The sequence below is a fragment of the Nanorana parkeri genome, unplaced genomic scaffold (genome assembly GCF_000935625.1).
Source record: "Nanorana parkeri isolate BGI_ZX_2015 unplaced genomic scaffold, ASM93562v1 scaffold581, whole genome shotgun sequence".
NCBI lineage: Eukaryota > Metazoa > Chordata > Amphibia > Anura > Dicroglossidae > Nanorana > Nanorana parkeri.
This window is the reverse complement of record NW_017306849.1, coordinates 663,581-682,973: the sequence shown is the minus strand read 5'-3', so window position 1 is coordinate 682,973 and position 19,393 is coordinate 663,581. Positions and strand designations below refer to the sequence as shown.

Sequence of the window (19,393 nt, the reverse complement as noted above, 5' to 3'; positions counted from 1 at the left end):
ACCCCAAGTTGCTTTTTTAGAAAAGATAGCAAAATGCAGTCCCACCTATCAAATAACTTCTACTACTTATTTTCACAGTGACATAAACAGTATGCATAGCTTCCATAAAAATCACTGAGACTACATTGCATTTCATTAAGTCAACTGTCTTTGCATACAAACCAAAACAACTTAAGACATAAAGTAAGAACTTTAGGGGAAACCTCTACAAAGTTCACAGATCTTTGACCATCTACAAGGCTGGTCCCTAAAGGCTTTGTAAAAACACATTGGGCAATACTATTCTATTAATTATAAGTACTATGGCTGTATAATAGGCTTTGATTTACAAAATAACTCTAATTCTGTTTTAATATTGGAAAGTAATCTATACATTTGCAGTGGTAACAGTGCTGTCTCTAGCATAACTGGCTGTGCTTTAGGAGCAGAAGGGCAGTGTATAAAGGCTACAACTGATCTGTTTGTTATTAGAGCAGCTGGTATGCATGGGCTTGAAATTAGACCCTATTTGTAAGAGATACAGAATAAAGATCTCTCTTTTTCCCTACCTTCATCGCGTTTCCTTTTCTCGCCATTTGAACGAGGTATACCCAGGATCCCATTTATGGAATAAGAGCCTACGGGATCATTGGAGGCGCTGGACACAGGTGGAGATGCTGTACTGGGAACTGAACAAAATGAGAAAGGAGATGTAAGCTTGTGAGGAGACATCTACTGTGGTTTCCTCCTTATGAATAAAAATGTAAGGAAAACCCATCTGTGAAACCCTACAGGAGTTACTAACACTGTGCTAAAGAGCAGATGCCATGCCTGCGCAGAGGAGGCAGCCATTATAGGACATCAACCAGCATTTACCATGTAGCTGACACTTGTATCACTGATAACCTGAACACCCAGATTGTCTACAAGATGGCCTCTTTAATGGGATGTCTCAAAAATGTCTCATTGATGACAGCATTTCCTCGTAGCTCATTCAGTAAAAATGTACTTGCATTATCTGTTCAGAGTATGTACATTTAGTATGCAATCAAACTTAACACAATGTGACCTTTTAATTGTTAAAGTGCATTTATGAAACAATTAAAAGTGAGACTTTGAATCATTAAAGTGGATTCATGAAATAGACAACTTAAGTAGATTAGTATCTAGTTGGTTTGGATGCTGCACTTTGCACAACATCATTGCTCATTACACTACTATGATAAAGTGTATGTAAACCCTAACAATAGACTTCTCTTATATGTTCCCTTGTGGTCTGTTTAAAGGCATAGTCCACCTTTTGCAAAACAAAATAAACACAGCCACATAAATGAAATAATAAATGAAAAAAAAATTGCATTTATTCAAGTTTTGCATTGAAGCCTGCAGAGCATTGCAGCTGTGATTGATGCATTCTATGTGCATTTTGCAGGCTTCTGCATTGTTTACTTCTCAGCCCTAAGCCTGTACAGAGGTACAGACCCACCCGTTATGGGGCTGGAGGAGGTAATCAATGGACTACAAGTGCAGTTATGCCACCACATGTTGATCATATCAGAAATTCAGAGCTGTCCTATGTCCTCTGCAGACTTCCTGTGTTATCTCAAAGAGCCCTCCTAGTTCTTATCTTGGACTAAACAATAATAAGCCTTCTTGTTGTAAAGATCAGAGTGTGGGATTGGTTGAGAGGTTTAGCAAAAGAAACTGGGCAGGGCTGATATCCGTCAGATCACAAAAAAACTGTGTGTGGTCAGCACACAACAGGTTTTAGGAGCTGAGTGCATTTTTAGCAGATCAACAGGTATTTTTCTGTATTTTCCCGGTCTTAAAAGGGATACAAAATGAGGAAATTTGCATGTATTGCAGATATGTACGGCACATGTTTTGCTTTATTTTACATTGACATATGTTTTAAATATGACCAACATTGTATTGAAAATATGGGACACTATGTAACTATCTATCTATCTATCTATCTATCTATCTATCTATCTATCTATCTATCTATCTACAGAGTTATACATCAAATAATGCAATATCAAAGATATATGTGTGGATGTAATTAATGATTACATAACATATATTTAACACTTGTATACCAGCTTCCATTATTTTGGTACTAGAACATTTTATTATACTTGTCTACACAATATTGCATTATGCTATTAAATCTTATACAAGAAGCTGCAATGCATGTGGTATAAAAAAACTGGTTCCTTAGAACTTAAACCATATCATTGTCTTCAGGAAGAACCATCATAACTCCTACACAGTTCATAGAAACTACAATGCGATTTTCAGTTCTGGCTAACAAAATATCACGCCAAGAGTCAACTTGCATAACACTTTTAAAGCGATCAGTGGTTGCTCAATAGTAGTTTCACCATAACCTTCTCTTTTTTTTTCTTGTAACCAGACATACTTTAAAACTTACAAAATGCTATTGCAACTCCATAGGAACTAAAAAATTTGATTGTTAAAGTGTTATTGAGAACTTCAATGGTAGAGTTATAACATACATTTTATAGAGGATTGGAAGAAGAGTGGAATAGAATTCCACCAAATATTGCTAGATTTTAAAACATACAGGTCTATTCACTAAAGGGTGAAGGGTTTGGAGAAGGCTGAAGAAGTGAACAATCTAGGCCAAAGTAGCTGATTTGGAAACAAATTTCATTTCAGCGATGTTGTACTAGATTGTTCACTTCTCCTGCCTTCTCCAAACTCTTCACCCTTTAGTTAATAGCCGTGCAAGTCTTTTGTATGACCAATAGGTGAAATTTATGGGCTATATGGGGCAATTGAACATGGTCTATCATCTGGCAGACATTTGGTGACAAAAAAATACTGTTCTCCATAGCAACCAGTCAACTATGCCTGTACATCTTTGGTTTTCTAATTTACATTAGGAAACAAGAGAAAGCCTATGACTAGATATTAAAACAGACAAGTAAAATGCCTATTTTTCTGTATTGGTTTTTGTATACATTATTATTGTAGAACAGAAAGTTGAGAAATACAGTTTCAGCACCTTATATTCCAGATATAATCTAGAAATCAAAATCAGATGTGATATATAATATATTAAGGGTTACTTTATCTCATAAATATAGTGTGTTTTAATCAAGGTTTTAGTGTGATGGCAGAAATGAGTGAGATACGGTGACTGAATTACCGATAGTGTGCCCTGGTGCGCTTACTGGCGTTCCAGATCCATCTGGTGTCGGGTGAAATGGCTGCTGCACTTTTGTTCGGATTATTCTAGAAGAGAGGGAGAACAAGCAAGATTTTATTATGCCTTCTTCCGGGAAATGTAAAAACACACCATACATGACTGGTCATACATAACTGAAAAGCCTGTCTATGGATGCGTAACTCCTCTACCCGCCAAAAGATTTTGAATAGATTATTCGCAAGAGATTTTTTTGTGCGCAGATTCTTTGAAAATTAACACTGGTGACAAGAGTTGGTCTTTAAAACATTACTAATGACTTGGGACATGATTACAGCTCAAAAAGATTAATGTTGCCAATTCTTTTTAAGCCATAACAAGCGTTCGTAGACAATGAAGCTGTAAAACAAACTGTGAAAATTAAGCCAACTTGTGCTTTGCTGTATAGTCTGTATTGTATGTAGAGACTTTCATATGTGAAAAACATAGCTAATTGCTGAGCATTTTGGGGACCCAAAATGCAAAAGATTTTCCTTTTCTAAAAATAAATAGAGTGTGTTCTGCTTTTTAAACAAGGACAAAGCCAACAATGGCATATTACTGATTAATTATACATGTTTTTACTGGTTATATTAGTGATATCAAACTGACAAATATTCTAATTCTGAATGCTTAAAATGATGGGAATGCCTGCTGCTTCCAACTTTGCACAAAAATGCTAACTTTTTATAAGCCAGAAAGTTGATTATTTTCTGCTGCCATAAGTAGTCCCTTTAATGTGATAAAATAGACAGGTCCTTTCTTTTTAAGCTCCCTTCATAAGTAAAAGCACAGTTGCATAGATAGATTATGTCAGTCAACCCAAATATAGTAGTGAACAAAGATTACCATTTTTCATAAATAAGCAATCCACAATATCAGTGATATCTGAGACTAGGGCTAATGGCCTCTGCAAAATAATGGGGTTGATTTTCTTAATATATAGAGAATTTTCATATTGCAAAATGTATGTTCACTTTGTAAAGTGAATGCTGGTAGCAAACCTGTGTTCACGTGATTTTTGCTAGCACATGATTGGTTGATTGTAGTAAACACAGCTTTACCTTATATATTAGGTGAATATTCATTTTATTAAGAAAACAGCCTCTACTCCTTTAGTGAATCAACCCCAGTGTATCATTGTCCCTGCCTTTATGTAAACCAAAGTTGATGGAGATCATTTTGACGTATAATCAACTCCTATATTGCCTGCATCCTTAAGAAGTCATTTGATAGCAAAGACATGGGAACCAAATAAAAAAAAAAAAACATTCTGAAGATGATTGAAATATAACTTTTTTTTACCGGCCACCATAAACATTGGTGTCACAGGCCTGGACCTAGGTTACGTGCATGATAACATTTCTAGTATTTTAAGCTTTGAAAGTGAAGATACAGTAACTTTTGATTTTCCAGTCTATAAAGCATTGCTTTCCCCGTGCTTTATGCTATAGAGCTCATCTTTTTTTGCCGAAGATACGGCCAGATCCTTCGGCAGCTTTGTGAATAGACCCCATAGTGCGTGTAACCTCTTAACAGCAATTGTGCTTTATATTGGTCCAGCATCCAATGCAGTTGTGTGCATAGTATTCAGTGTTTCCTCAGTGTATTCCTTTGATGTAGTACCATTGTTTAGTTAATGATCTGTGACTTGCATTAACACAAACACACAAATATACACACCATAATAGCTGTGGTAGAAAGAGCTTTAACACAGTGCTCCATAGCTCTACTTATCAGTTGCTTAACTGTTCTTACAATGCACACACCAATTACTGGCATATAAGTTTCAGTGGCAATAAAATAAAATTGGGTTAACTAAATAACTGATATAGGTTAATATTACCCTTTTATGTTCTCTAGTTCTGAAAACATATACCCTCCTACAACTCAAAACTCTCAATATATAAAATACTATATTTGTGTATTCCCACTATTTTAAATAACATACATTAGTTCTAAGTCAAATCTTTCTTAGCTATGGGGCTAGAATGTTTAATAACTGTTTTTTTGGGAGGAGGATATGTGGGTTTACTGAGTGTTCACTTTCATTGATCTTATCAAAAACTCAAATTATTGATGTGGCTTTAGACTCTGCTGGAACCAATGCAAGCAGAAAATATTTTGTTATTATTCTTCTTATTATTATTTTAAATAACATACATTAGTTCTAAGTCAAATCTTTCTTAGCTATGGGGCTAGAATGTTTAATAACTGTTTTTTGGGAGGAGGATATGTGGGTTTACTGAGTGTTCACTTTCATTGATCTTATCAAAAACTCAAATTATTGATGTGGCTTTAGACTCTGCTGGAACCAATGCAAGCAGAAAATATTTTGTTATTATTCTTCTTCTTCTTATTATATATTGTTTTACAGTCTTAAATAAATATTCACTTTAAACAAACTGTTATGGATAAAAAGTGGGTACGTGACTAATATATCAATTCACAGTTTAGCACCAAGTTTTCTTTTTGCTATACATTAAACACTGTGCTCACCTATATAAATGGGTATGCCTGCAGCTGTCCCTGTCATTCTACCAGGTGCATTTGGCTTATTACACAACATAGCCCTTCTCTTTGCTTAATACCTTACCACCAGGAAATGGGTCTGGACTTCAGTGTCTGTATTTTACTTAAGCACTAGATGCATGTAGGCATGCAGCAAATGTATGTATGTAAACTTTAAAGGCCTATGTGGAAATTCTCCTCTCAGTACATATTATTGCTTGGACTTTTTCAGCTTAAAAGTGGATGGAGATCATTTTGACATTTAATCAACTCCTATACTGCCTGCATACCAAACACTTGTTCTTCTTCCTTAAGAAGAAGTCAGTTGATAGCAAAGACATTCAAACCAAATAAATAAACATCCTGAAGATGATGGAAATATAACTTTTTTTTTACCTGCCACCGTAGACATTGGTGTCACAGATCTGGACCTAGATTACGTGCATGATAACGTTTTGGGAACATTTTTTGAAAATTATAATACTTGTTAGCACAGCCTTTCCAACTGTTCGGTGTCACTTTTCTTTAATCTTGTGCTACGGTCTTTAGTCTGTTCCCTTAAGGTGCCCTGAAGTGCCATAGGCTGTCTTCATTGATTTTACCAGAACTGTGAAGCCAGAGGTTGGGGATAGGGTGCAAGGCAAAGACATTTAAATAGAAAACATAAATTATTTTTGACAGTAAAGCAATAGTGTCAGAGAGCTGAGCAGAAGTCCTGTGTCACTATTAGACTCCTCTTAGCCTGATGACACTATAGTAAAGGTTAAATGTCTGATGGAACCATATACCTCAAAAGGGCTAAAGGATCCTAGCAGCAGAACAAGAGATACTGGGCAGCTATATCAGTGCTTGGGGATACATCTATTCATCTTATTATTGATTCTGGCTTGCAATCCATTAATCTCAAAATTTGTGGGGAATTCCAACACTTTGACACACGCACACACGTACAATATATTGTATTTTAGATTGTAAGCTCCCATGGGCAGGGCCTTCCTAACCATCTTGGTTTGATTTGATATTCTAAAGTGCTGGGCAAACTGTTGGCATTATATAAATCCTGTATTATAATTGTATAGTAATAATATTTATTCTTTATATTTTTGTCATTATATCTATTTTGTGCTGTTTAAGTTAACGTAGATTGCATTTTGCAATGCGTTTCTGTAACAGGCCTAACAGAGCTGATCCAATTGCAGTAGTAGGATTCATTCATTGCTGTGTGGCACTGCAGCTTACACTGACTTCAGAGTCAGCCACAAGTTAAAGGCTGAACAAATAATAAATGGACCCATTTACAAGAGTGCCACTAATGCAAGGGCGTTGTCTATAGCGACCAGTTTTCTAACAGCACTTTATGAATGGAGGTAAGCACTGGACAATTACATTATTATTCCTGAACTCCGTTCAGTGCGTTCCTGCTTTGGGTGCATTCGTTTGTGTTTTAGAGATTCTGTCACTACTTAGGTTAGCTCTACATTTTATTGTATAGCTGAAAAAGATTGTCATAACAGCAATGAAAGGGTTAATTTGGAAATTAATTTTTTATTGCTTGATTTATACCTAATATTTAATTTTCTAAATATGTTTTGTTTAAAACAAATCCACCCAATGATTATCTAATTTAAATTAAAATCCTCTATAAATAATATTATATTGTAATTTAGTTGTGCTTCCCAAGGTTTTTTGTTAATCCAGTTTCAGTATTGAAAATATTCTTTGGCTTCCTTATTTGTCTGTGGAAATACCCTATTATACATTCCATGTAAACAAGAAATTCAGTGAGTCAAGCACCTGAACTAATGAAGTCTGTTTTCGTATGGATTTGTGTGCTATGGTTGATTGACCTGTAAACTAAAATATACAAAGATTTCCTCATACCTCGGAGTACATACTCAGTAGGTAATTAGGAAAACAGGGCGCAACCTGCTATGATGGCCAAGTCCTTTTTTGTGATGTCATCTATAGTTGGGCTATATTTTCAAAACAATCTGTATTGGTTAATTGTGAATATTAGATTGATTCAGGAAAAAGCTCTGGGTAGTAAAACTCCCAAATTGATGCTAATGTGGAAAAAAAAAAAAATCTCCTCGATTTTCATTAAATCCACTTTTATATTCATACACAACAGACAGGTTCTAAAACATCATCTACAATAACCACTTTGATAAAATAACAACACAAATACTTTTACAGTGACATGCTGGTGTAAGCTACCCTTCCAGATAATCTAAACTCTCAAATGAAAATAAGATCAAGTCTTGTGACCGCAGAGAGATTGGTAGAAATCTGAAAAAAAAACTATACGAACCTCAACAGTCCATATTTAACCTGTAAGGGTTTTATTATTCATAATATAGGTTTATGGAACTGAATACAATGCATAAGGTGCTGTGGGTGCACGGCGATTACCAACCAAATCCAAGCATATAGTGCTCTTCCTCAGGCAGTTTAAATTAAATTTGTCACCAAGAAAAGAGGGCATGAACATGCAGCATTTCAGTTAGATAAAATACAAATCATAATTCTCAAAGGTGTCCGAACACAGAGCAGTGTTTACAGCTCTTAGCACTGTGCAGCTTTTTGCTACAGCATTAAAGATTAAAATATAAGGCGCCAAAACTGCTCAGCTTCCACTGATGACTATTCAGCAATAGCATCATGAATTTAAGGAAGTTAATTTATACATTGCTTCAGTCTTGCTTTACATCATATGAGGCAAATTCACTTAAAGTTGGAGAGTCGACATATACCTTTGTACGTAACTGTATCTCTACTATTACTACAGGTTTCACTAAGACTGTTGTAAGAGAATAGAAAACAATTGTTGTAACCAGGAGAGCAGAAGCCATTGTTGAAAACGTCCCCCTGAGGTGTTCTCATCAATGGAGTCTAACAATGGCCTCCACGGACTTCTGGTGTTAATATGACTCTCCTATTCACTAGCATTCTGGTTTAGGTCTGCAGAACCAATAACAGATGTCAGTAAGGACAGGACGTATTATGTGAGCACTAAGTAAGGACAAGTGGAAATATACTCCTCCCCGTTGGAAGGAACAGTGCAAGATCTCATTACTGTAGCAAAGGTACATATGTAATTACAGCGTACCAGTTTATCTCATTGTAAACATCAAAGGTGTTTATAAGAAGTATGTATCTCTCCCCCTCCCCCTGTTTAAGCTAGGTTAAAAAAATACAAGCGACAATATTTTATTTATATTTTTAACTTGGCTCCATAAGAATTGATTGACCGTTTGCCTTGTGGCATTCACATAAATTCAGGGACTTTATTCAGGAGTCATGTTCGTTCTATTGAATAAGCAATTTGGGAGGGTGAATTAACTGCTGTTGCTAGAAAGTCCCTGAAGAAATATTAAAATTGCTGGCAGACCAAATCAATACTCACTGAACACCCAGTATGAGTGGCCTTGGTTTCTCTCTATAATGGATAAGCGCAAAACCATTTGCCAGATAAAGGGGGATTCCTCTGCGCATACACACTCAAACACACCGCCTTTCTCTCTGTTTGTCAATTTCAATAACAGCTGATCTTCTATGAGAAAAAAATAAGTGATTGTGTTTTTTTTCTCTGTGGGTCTCCTGCTCTTTCTGTTGATTATTCTGAAACCAAGCGCACAGAGCCGTTTAGATCAAACACATCAACAGATGTTTATCGTGTTCCTGCCCTATTACTAGAGGTTCAATGCCCACAACATAAAGGCCATCTCTAAATAATAATGGAAAGCGAAGGCTGAGGCTACTAAAATCACTAGTACTGTCAATATGAGTTGTACTGTGAGATGCACTAAGTACCGATGTCACTTGTCACATTCTGAGGTGAATGTGTCCCCAAGTCAATAGAATGTTTTGTTCAGGTCAGTTTGTAGCATTCTTTCTACCATGGATTTCTGTACTATACATTGGAACTTGCAATCATATGTGCTAATTGTCTGCTCATTTTTACAAATCTCTCACTAATACCATTCAACAGATCTTCACATAATAAAAGGACAATAGTAGTGACACCCGATATGTCAGCCAATAGACTAACAAATGCATTTAATACTTATGGACATTAGATGATCATTGTTTGGTTCAGACTGGATGATAATAGATATGTCAATGGGCTTCTTTAGACATGCACACTCAAGAAATATCAGCATTCTTGTTTATAAGTGTATCTTTGAAAACATGGTTATGAGATAGTTGCATTGTGCTCTCATGTTTGACATCTTTTTAAGTGTTTCTCAACCTTTTTTCATTCACGGCACCCTTTAAAAGTATGCAAAATCTCGAGGCGCCGCAGTCTAAAATGTAAAAACCGTAAATGTAAAATACAACATGAGGTCCCTCCAAGATCCATAAAAGACCCTTATAGTGGATGGATTTTAGGAGGGGTGGAGGGGGGCACACAAAAACACACAAAAAATTGTGTATTCCCCTTCACATCAGAGAGTCTCTTTAACATCACAGCCCCCCTTCACAGCAGAGCCCTTCTCTTTTTCTCTTTCACATCAGAGGCACGATTTTGTGTGGAAATTCTGAGCCACCCCTGAGGAAGCCAGAAGGCCCACCAGGATGCCATGGCACCCTGGTTGAGAAATGCTGCTTTATCTTATGCCTTTGCCTATATTTATATATTTATGCCAGTGCTGCAAACCTACAGCTCTTAAAAAGACCCGATTAGGTTAGCTGAACATAAATCTATGCCCTGTATAAAATGAACCCTTACAATTTACTCATAGAAGGTGGGTAGAAACTAAGCCAAAACAGTGAATAGCATAAATAAATAATAATTTAACAACACACATTAAACATTCATTGGTGCATATATATCTTTGATCATTCTATTCTATTTAATGTCTGTTACATTTTAATAGATGAATGAGTGATCTTTGCATGTTTGGGGTCCATCATGCCAAAGGAGAAACAGCATTGTAGCTTGCATGACCATGACTGAAGTATATGGCAAAGCAAAATCCATGGTCTATTTTCCCTAGCCCCGATCTAACATATAAAATGCAAATATTTAATGGTAAATGTGTTTTATCTTTTATCTATGCCTTATGTAACACATCATACAATATGAAATTGCAAACTTGGGTGTAGTTGATGACCAAAATGCATCCAGCCATACCTATGAAAACCCAACTGTAGATCGGCAGATAGACAGGAAGACCTATGTTTATCTATCACTCCATCAAAAGAACATCCCTGTTAGTGGAGATAGATGATCTAATATAGGACAATAAAATCAAAATGCCAGTTACTATAGCATCACTTCCAATAAAGAGTAGGAGTCCTTTGGGTGTCAAGATGTAGAGTTCCCTAAACAATGAACTAAGTAACAATCTAATGTGTATAATTCATGACAAGCAAAAACTCGTCACATGCTTCAGCTCCTTATGCTGCATACAAACTATATTTATCTCTGTAGTTTTTGCTTGTTTGTTGCTGAATGCTTGATCATTACTGTTAACATTTCATGGGCTAGGTTACTATTTAATTAATTTGTGCAGTGAATGTTCCATTTTTCATTATGCCTCAGTGACATTTAGCATTTTCTATGTGTTTGACATAAATAATGACACAGGTGTGGTACCACGGTTTGTGTTTTGAAACTCAATGAAAGCAAAGCCTTTCTGTCTGAGATTTTGTTTTCTTTCATATACCATGCATTTGCATATTTGCTATGTTCTATCTTTCCTAACAATATGGCCTTTGCTTAATAAGCTAAAAAAGTAATATGTAGTCAGAAAAAAAATGATTCATTGGTGTGAGTACACCAAAGGTTATTTTACATAGAGCGATATGAATAGTCCTAACCTGTGAAATCTGTATGTCTATGGTATGCAGTCACAGTAGACAACTTGAAGGGCAGGCTTCAGTCCTTTTGAAGGTCTAATGGTCTATTTTTGCTTTTTTTGGCTAATTAGCTATTTATTTCTCCAGTTACAGAAGAGGTGAACAGGGATAAGTTATTCTTATGGGTTCTTCCCATAGGGGACAATGAGAGATCGCTCAACATACACTCAACAGCGGATGTATGTACTTGGTTTTGGAGTGTAAAAATTACAACCAGTTGTGATTCAGCATGTAGGTTCTACCTAAGCTCACAATAGTAAGGTAACCTTTACAAGAGTTTAAAGTTCTGATAAAATTGTGAATATGCAATAATATTACGGATTCATGACTTTTACTGTTGCATTTTGTAGGAACATTCTTAAGACCAGTTCACTGCACACAGTATGCCCTGGTTGGTACTAGTTTGGTACCTTAAAACAGAGAAGCTTCTATATTGTTATCTTGCCTTGTGATCCACCAATAAATAAAACTATTCAATGGGTCTCTTAAAAATGGCTTCCCCACAAGTGGGATCAAGGATGAAGTAAAAAAATATATATATATTTACCATCTCTGGTCTTTCGTATATTGCTTGTCATCTAATTAGGTAAAATTTAAAATTGATGTATTACTGTATATAGCACTGGCAATGTATGCAGCCCTTTACATGCACATCAGTCCCTGCCCTCAATGAGCTTACAATCTAAGGGGACCAAAAAACAATAAATGGCAGTGTGTTATACCGACTAGTGCTTTTCTCACGTGCATACATAAGAGGGCCAATTTAGACCGGAGCCAATTAGCCTACCGGTATGTCTTTGGAGTGTGGGAGGACCCATCCAAGCACAGGGAGAACATGCAAACTCTTTGCAGTTAGGGACCTGGCCAGGATTTGAACTGGGGGCCCCCAGTGCTACAAGACAGCAGCACTGACCACTATGCCACTATGCTGCCCTAAATGATAAAGCTTTAGTAAAACAATAAATGGCAGTGTGTTATACCGACTAATGCTTTAGGTTTATTGCAGCCATAATGTCCGCCGTGTAGCAGGAGCAGGCGCCCAAAAAATAAAGTGCGCCATACTGCATGGTTCCAGCCTATTTTCTTACCTAATGGATTTGCCTCAGTAATGGCCTTTATGCATGCTCCTGGGAAAGCACTTTACAGAGGAGGATTATCAATGAATAAAAAAGTTTTTTTGGGGAAAACCCTTTGTTTTTACTAAAATGCCATTGTGGCCAGATCTCCGCTGCACTGCCAATGCCATATTATTATTATTACCAGCATTATTATATTCATTTGTTTATTCATAATCTAGTGGCCAGGGTGTAGTTGGATGCCATCCATAATTGGAGCTGGTACCTTTTTTTTTAAATGCTTGTACAGAAGATATCATTGTTAGAGATCCATAAACACAGTGCTGACCCTATGCTTCTTTGCTGTGCAGTGCTTTCTGCTGAAAAGGCACAAGCAAGTCTCATTATATGCAAACAGCATTTTGCCACTGTAAAATTAACCTGGCACCCATTTCCATATTTTAGTGGCGTAACGCATGGGTGGGTGCTTTAGAAAGATAAAAAGCGAGACTCTGGGAGAATATAGCTTACTGCTCTGCATATAGGTTCAGTGTCTGTTTTATAATATATATACACCTCCATGCCTTTTTTATGGTTCATTGCTCTATGTCAATTTAATATCATATTGGCAAGAAAATCCTTTTTGAGGTCATTATGCGGGCAGCAGCAGTCTCTCGAATCTGTTTAAGACAAATAGAGGATGTGTTCATTCAGCAGTGCTAGTTTTCAGTTTAAGCCCAGCCTCATAAAAAATGTAAGTGTAGTCATTATTAGAATTATCCAATTTCATATTGTTATTATTATTACTGATACACAGTGTTAGCAGGCAAGTAAGTTTTGTAATTTGCAGTAATGTCTGTTTCATCGAGCTTTTGTCCTGCAGTGTGTTCGAAAACTAAACTCAGTCACTTAACAACCAGCTTTTCAAAACCTATCCCATATTACATTGTAATACAGCTGTGACTGTCTGCATGCCCATTTGCAAAGGATTTTGGGGGTGTAATGGGCATATGATCTTGTGAAAAGGAACAAAGCTCTAGCAAAGCCATAGAAAAAAAAATACCCTGCTTTTAAATAACTGTTGGCTGTTAAACAGAGAATTTTAGCATATCATACCAGTAATGGAAATAAATCCTATTGTATTTGCATTTTAATTTTCCACATAAACAATAGTCCTATAGTGCGCTGGCTTTCTGGAAGCTAAAAAAAAAAAATCACCAATCTGAATTTAATTAGAAATGAAAAGTTTATAGGTGCCTCTTTAATACGATTAATGCACAGTTAACGTTTATCACATACATATGCTGGGTCCTGCTCAAATTGCCCTTTCTTAAGCAGCCACAGTGCATGAAATGAATTTTTCTTCACTTTTTGTGTGTGAATGTGCGTGTGTGTGCTTGTCTCTTGTGAGGCATCTCATTAAAATGTTATGCTGATGCCAGTGTAACGGAAGAGTGACCCCTAGTTACAGTGCAAAGTTCATTAAAGCTCTGCACAGATGGGTGGGATTTGCACCTGACTCTTTAATTCTCCACCCTCTCTGCCAGCACTGCTGCAAGAGATAGGGATGCTTTGCCAAAATCTTATGCACAGCGTCAATATAAACTGGTTATATGGGTGTCTTCTAAAACAGGACGGGGAAAAAAAATTCTTAAAACACATATGGCCTGTTCAGTTAAGACTTTGCGCAGTAACTCAGAATTTCTTTTCTACAGTTCTGACCTTAGTAGAGAGAATTATGATTGGTTGCTATGGGGTACTGCACTTATTTTTTTCTTAGAACTGGAATTAGCACTCTAAGTAATCTTTTTTGAATAAGGCCAATAGACATACAAACAATCATTTAACCATTTAAAGTAATTCTGCAAGTGCCCGCAAACGCCAGTATGTTTGTAGATTGTAGGGGAAAGGTGTAACTCTTGGAGGAAACACAAACTAACTCAATGCATGTAGGCCTTACTCAGCCAAAATTTTGCTATACATAATAGTTCAAACTTTTAACAAGACATGTACATTATCTTTACGTAAAGAGATATGTCACATAAGGTCACTGTAAGGGCCAACATGCAAAGTTAATAGCATGAAGATATTGCTTATGCGTTTTATGCTCTAACTGTACATCCAGTGTGCGCTTTAAAAGGGTGGCATACAACAGACTATGCTTATTAGAATGTTATTTCATGCACAATATATTTCCAACAGGAAGTTGAGGGTGTTATAAAAAGATAGCCATATGGTAGTCGGCCCTGTTAGAGCCCAGGAGTATGTTTTACTAAAGGTAAAAATCTACACCATCTCAGCAAACCTGGTTTCAGTTTAAGCACCCTACCAAGTTTAGAATATATATTTTTTCTTTGTGAGCCTGTGGCTGTCAATGACTTGAGGATAAATCGATTGGGCCATTTGTAGCTTTTGTACCAGTCCATACCATAACACCAACGTCAGTTTGGAAACATGGAACACTGTCTGATTTTGGCTTTAGTTGGGAATTGCCAATATAATATAATATGCTATAATCAGTGTCTTGGGGCATAAAAGGAATACAGGTTAAAATACCTGTAATAAATAATAAGAAATTATACTATTTTCTGTTGTTCCAATCCCTGTCTATGTTTGCAATCACAGTCTGTTACTGAGCTAAAAATAAAAGTTCATCTTTTTGCTGATTCTATAAAACACAAAGACCCATTTAACCAGACTTCTATGCATGGTCTGTGTCATATTGTGTGGTTTCCACATTTTCATTGGAATCTATTCCCCACCCATCCACAATGTCATTGTATGATTCCAGTATTGAACTATTTTGATGTCTATTTCCCAGAGTGAGTGGATCTGGTTACCAGGTTATTGATTGGTTTTCATACAGACAGAGAGACCTGTGTTGGTCTCTGATCTAAATCTGCCTCTCTGTGGGATGATTGTTGCAGCTACAATTTCAGTGCAGACCACCCTCAATGAACTATACCTCCCTGAGTGGACATTAACAAATGGATTTAGCTTGTGTGAAAGTAAACAGAATAAAGAGGTTGCCTAGCATTTTATGGATTTATAGCATTTTATATTTACAGTGATAATCTTATCAACCTTCCAATCTATAGGCTATGACATTTGTGCATTGATATACTATACACATATATTCCTATATATCTGGGCATTCTGTATCAATATGTGTATTATGGAAAGTCATTTTTCGCAAGGAAGCCGCTCCATCTTTTATATAGAATACAGTATCATACAAGGTAGCGGCACACAAGAGTACAGAAGGGCATTTGTCCCTGGACACTTTTGCTTTTACAAAGAAGGACTGGTGTTGAAAGTTGCTAACCCTGGGAAGCAACTATAAAACTAACTTCTTCATACCACTGCATTGCAAAAAAAGAAATATTGACAAAATCATTCTACAGAAGTATACATCTGCCAACTCATTGCCTTTCAATAATGACCCTGCAAAGCCAAAAATAGGGTGATGACACAGTCAGAAACTCCTCTTGAGCTTTCCACTGATATCTCTCCCCACCGAAAGGCTGCCATGTACTCCATAATACCATATAGTACATTACAGGTTTCCAATGAGCAGTAAACGTTAAACAGTAATATCAAATAGCAAAATGGGAAATATTCAGAGAAATGGACCTGTATTAAACCAATACTGGCTGCCTATATAACATATACCCAAACAATGTCCCCAATCTCACTGCTTTAGAAAAACGGGCAGTTCCTTCCTTTTGGAAACCTGTAATGAACCTACTCCCAGCATTCATTCTCCTCATGCATGTAGATCAACAGATATAGTAAGGTGTGGCATAAGAAGAGACTCCTGCTCTTGGCACCCTAAGTAGAGCAAAGGTGGTTTTAGCTGACTGAACATGAATATCCTTGCTTTCTCGTACATTACTTTGGCTACTCTATGCATTAGGCTGATACATCAAGGCATTTCATACAGCCACAACATCCTATTGAAGAATAAAAGTTCTTAATCATTATGAGCAGTAACATGAACACCGATATAGAAACGTTGTGTGCTTTATTGTTACGGCCAGTCTATGAATAGATACATTTCTTTTAAATAATAATATAAATGCACAATAATGTAAATTCCCCTGTATTGTATGGCTCAGGGGTGACCAACAATTAATTAATTCTCCCTGGCATATTCAGTTAGTACAACAATTGTAATAATCATCGCTATGGCTATCCCTAGAGTTAAAAGAAAAAACCACAGGAACATATAAAAACTGAGTTCACAATGCCTTGCCACTTGCCAGAAATTCCTTGCCACTGACAGAAATAATGTACTACCCCAAGTTAATCAGTCATTAAATGAAATTGAAAAAGAAAGCAAAGTGCATTTTACATCACTAAAATATACCTGAAGTATAACAAATATTAGAAAAGAGAATATTTTTTTTTTAATTCTTCAGCATTTCAGCTTTAAAAAGACAAATGAAAAACTCTTTATGCCACATTTTAAACAGTATCCACTGGGCAGCGCATACAGTTATTCTATGAAACACTGTTTTATAAAAATTAGAATGCACATAAGGACTGTAAAAATCAATTTCTAACACACAAAATGCAGTAATTAATCTTTGCAATGGCAATACATTTATCATTAGGTATTGATTTTTTTTTGGTCATAACTGACACTAATGTATATTTTATAGTAATTCACTTTTAGTCATAAAGTGAATTTTGAAATGGAAAGCTGAAATACTGCTAATGTGGGTGTCTGTTTTAATTAATACAAACAAAAAAGATATTTAGCGAAAAAAAAATCATACATTTAGGGAATTATTTTAGGATTGATTTACTGGTATACTATGCCACATATGGCAAAGTAGCAAGTATATGACATCACTTAAAATTTGTAATGGGTTTTCTAAGTATTATTTAACTATATACTTAAGTAAAGTTTTAAAATCTAAAAAATAAAAAAAAAACTTAAGCCTTGCAAAGAAAAGTAAAAAAATGATTCCAATATAAAAAAAAGCCATAATTTCATTTTTAAAAAGTCACAAATTTAAAAAGCCCACAAAATATATTTGTGTGTAAGTAAAAATCAGTAACAACGGAATCAAGGTTAATATCAAACCACTTAAAATAGTTTTCGCATAAATTAGGCCCAATATGCTCTTAAGCGTTATTTTTCCTAATACCTATAACACAAAGTCACAGTCCTCTATGTGCGATTTCATACTATGCAGTTAACAATTATTTGCTTGCTGACTTTCAGTTGAACATTCACTTCAAATCAGAGGTTAAAAAAGCTTTCATGTGCCAGTTTACAATTGTTATGGTGCCAGTTATATTTTCAACTACTTTGAAAAGTAGGCCCTCTTGTCTGGAAGGGATTTAGGATTACAATTATTTTTTTATACCTAGCTTTTAGTTAATGAGGTAAAAAGAAACAGATAAAAGTTTGCTTATGACTCCATCAATGCTCCTTTGCCAGATCCTATTAGAAGTAAAGCTGATTGTGTTTGTCCTAACTGTCCAATCCATTTGAAGCAGATATAGGTTTTCTGGCCAGCTGAAATTCTACAAGAGCAACCCTTTAATGGTAGATAAAAAATAAATCAAAGCTACTATACAGCAAAAGGTTGAAATGCTACTGTTAATTTATTGTGTTTCACGGGTTCATAATTGTCATGGTCTGAAACAGGCATGTCAAACTCAAATAGATCAGAGGGCAGAATGGAGTGGAATTATTCTGCAAGGGACCACAGAAGACCTACTAAGAACCACACCTAATTCCAAAAAATACTCAAGCGCCCAACATCAATAATAATATTGACTACAATATTTATTACAGTGCGTTACCAATGATAAAGGTGCCAGAAGGCATTTTTGCAGTATTCAGCTGCAACGTTATATAAGGAAATGGTAATGTTTTGAGCTACAAAACAGTCCAGGGCTTCATTCACTTAAAAACCTTAAAAGGGTTGCAAAGAGATAGAGCGGGGCGCATACTGCCCCCTCTCACCCGATAAACAAAACACTAGTTGACATGTCTAGTCTAGAGTGATGTGGTTTGGCTGAAGGTCTTTTACACTAGAAATAAACATCAGAGTTTAAGAGGGAGCTGATTGACTAGTGCTGTTATTTACAGAAAGCTTCCATGATTAACATTAATGTAACAACTGCATTCCTAATTGTTGCAAAACATGCTAACGCTGTGCTTTTAAAGCCTCAACTTGCAGAGGATGTAATGAAGTCATGAGCTTTCTCCTAGCAAAGAAAATATATTTTGGTGTAAACCAACATGATCTCTATACTGTGACAATCAATTTCATGTGTGTGTATGCTTCCCTGCCTCGTGGCATATATGAATGCCAATGTGTTCCATCTATACCTAACTGAAACAAGAAGGAAAAAAATGAATATGGGTAGTTTATAGGAAGGTGTATAATTAGTCAATCAGTATTATGTTACCCTATTCATATCTTAATATCCATTTTAATACAGATGGTACACACAGGAATAATTTCGTCAAGTCGCCCAGCAGTATATAACAGCGCATGTGTGTCTCAGGGACTCTCTGTGAGCCAAGGTACATTCCAGCAGTTAATTTTACCTGCTGCTTGCAAGATGACTTGGGATAATTCCATGTCATTTGTGAAATATTAAAAACATTTACGTAGGATGCCAGAGCAATTGCAACAGATAATATCTAAATTGTATTTTCTGCTGGCTTTCTGCATGGCATTTTGTAATTATAGCTGTGCTGTTTCCTTATTTATCCTGAATAAATAATAACATGTCCCTGCTTTTA

The 19,393-nt window shown here is 36.0% G+C and overlaps 1 protein-coding gene across 21 annotated transcripts in view; it reads right to left on the bottom strand.

Moving 5' to 3' along the window:
- The window catches only part of PAX2 (paired box 2), a 65,879-nt gene that overhangs the window by 41,916 nt on the left and 4,570 nt on the right, over nucleotides 1-19,393 (bottom strand). For 18 of the 21 annotated variants that reach the window (XM_018562511.1, XM_018562508.1, XM_018562513.1 and 15 more), the window contains exons 4-5: nucleotides 3,155-3,240; nucleotides 549-668 (exon numbers count right to left, since the gene is read on the bottom strand). In XM_018562511.1, the coding sequence (XP_018418013.1) occupies nucleotides 549-668; nucleotides 3,155-3,240 (206 nt within the window). The remainder of the gene's footprint in view (nucleotides 1-548; nucleotides 669-3,154; nucleotides 3,241-19,393) is intronic. The other 3 variants (XM_018562518.1, XM_018562529.1, XM_018562530.1) reach the window with 1 other exon arrangement.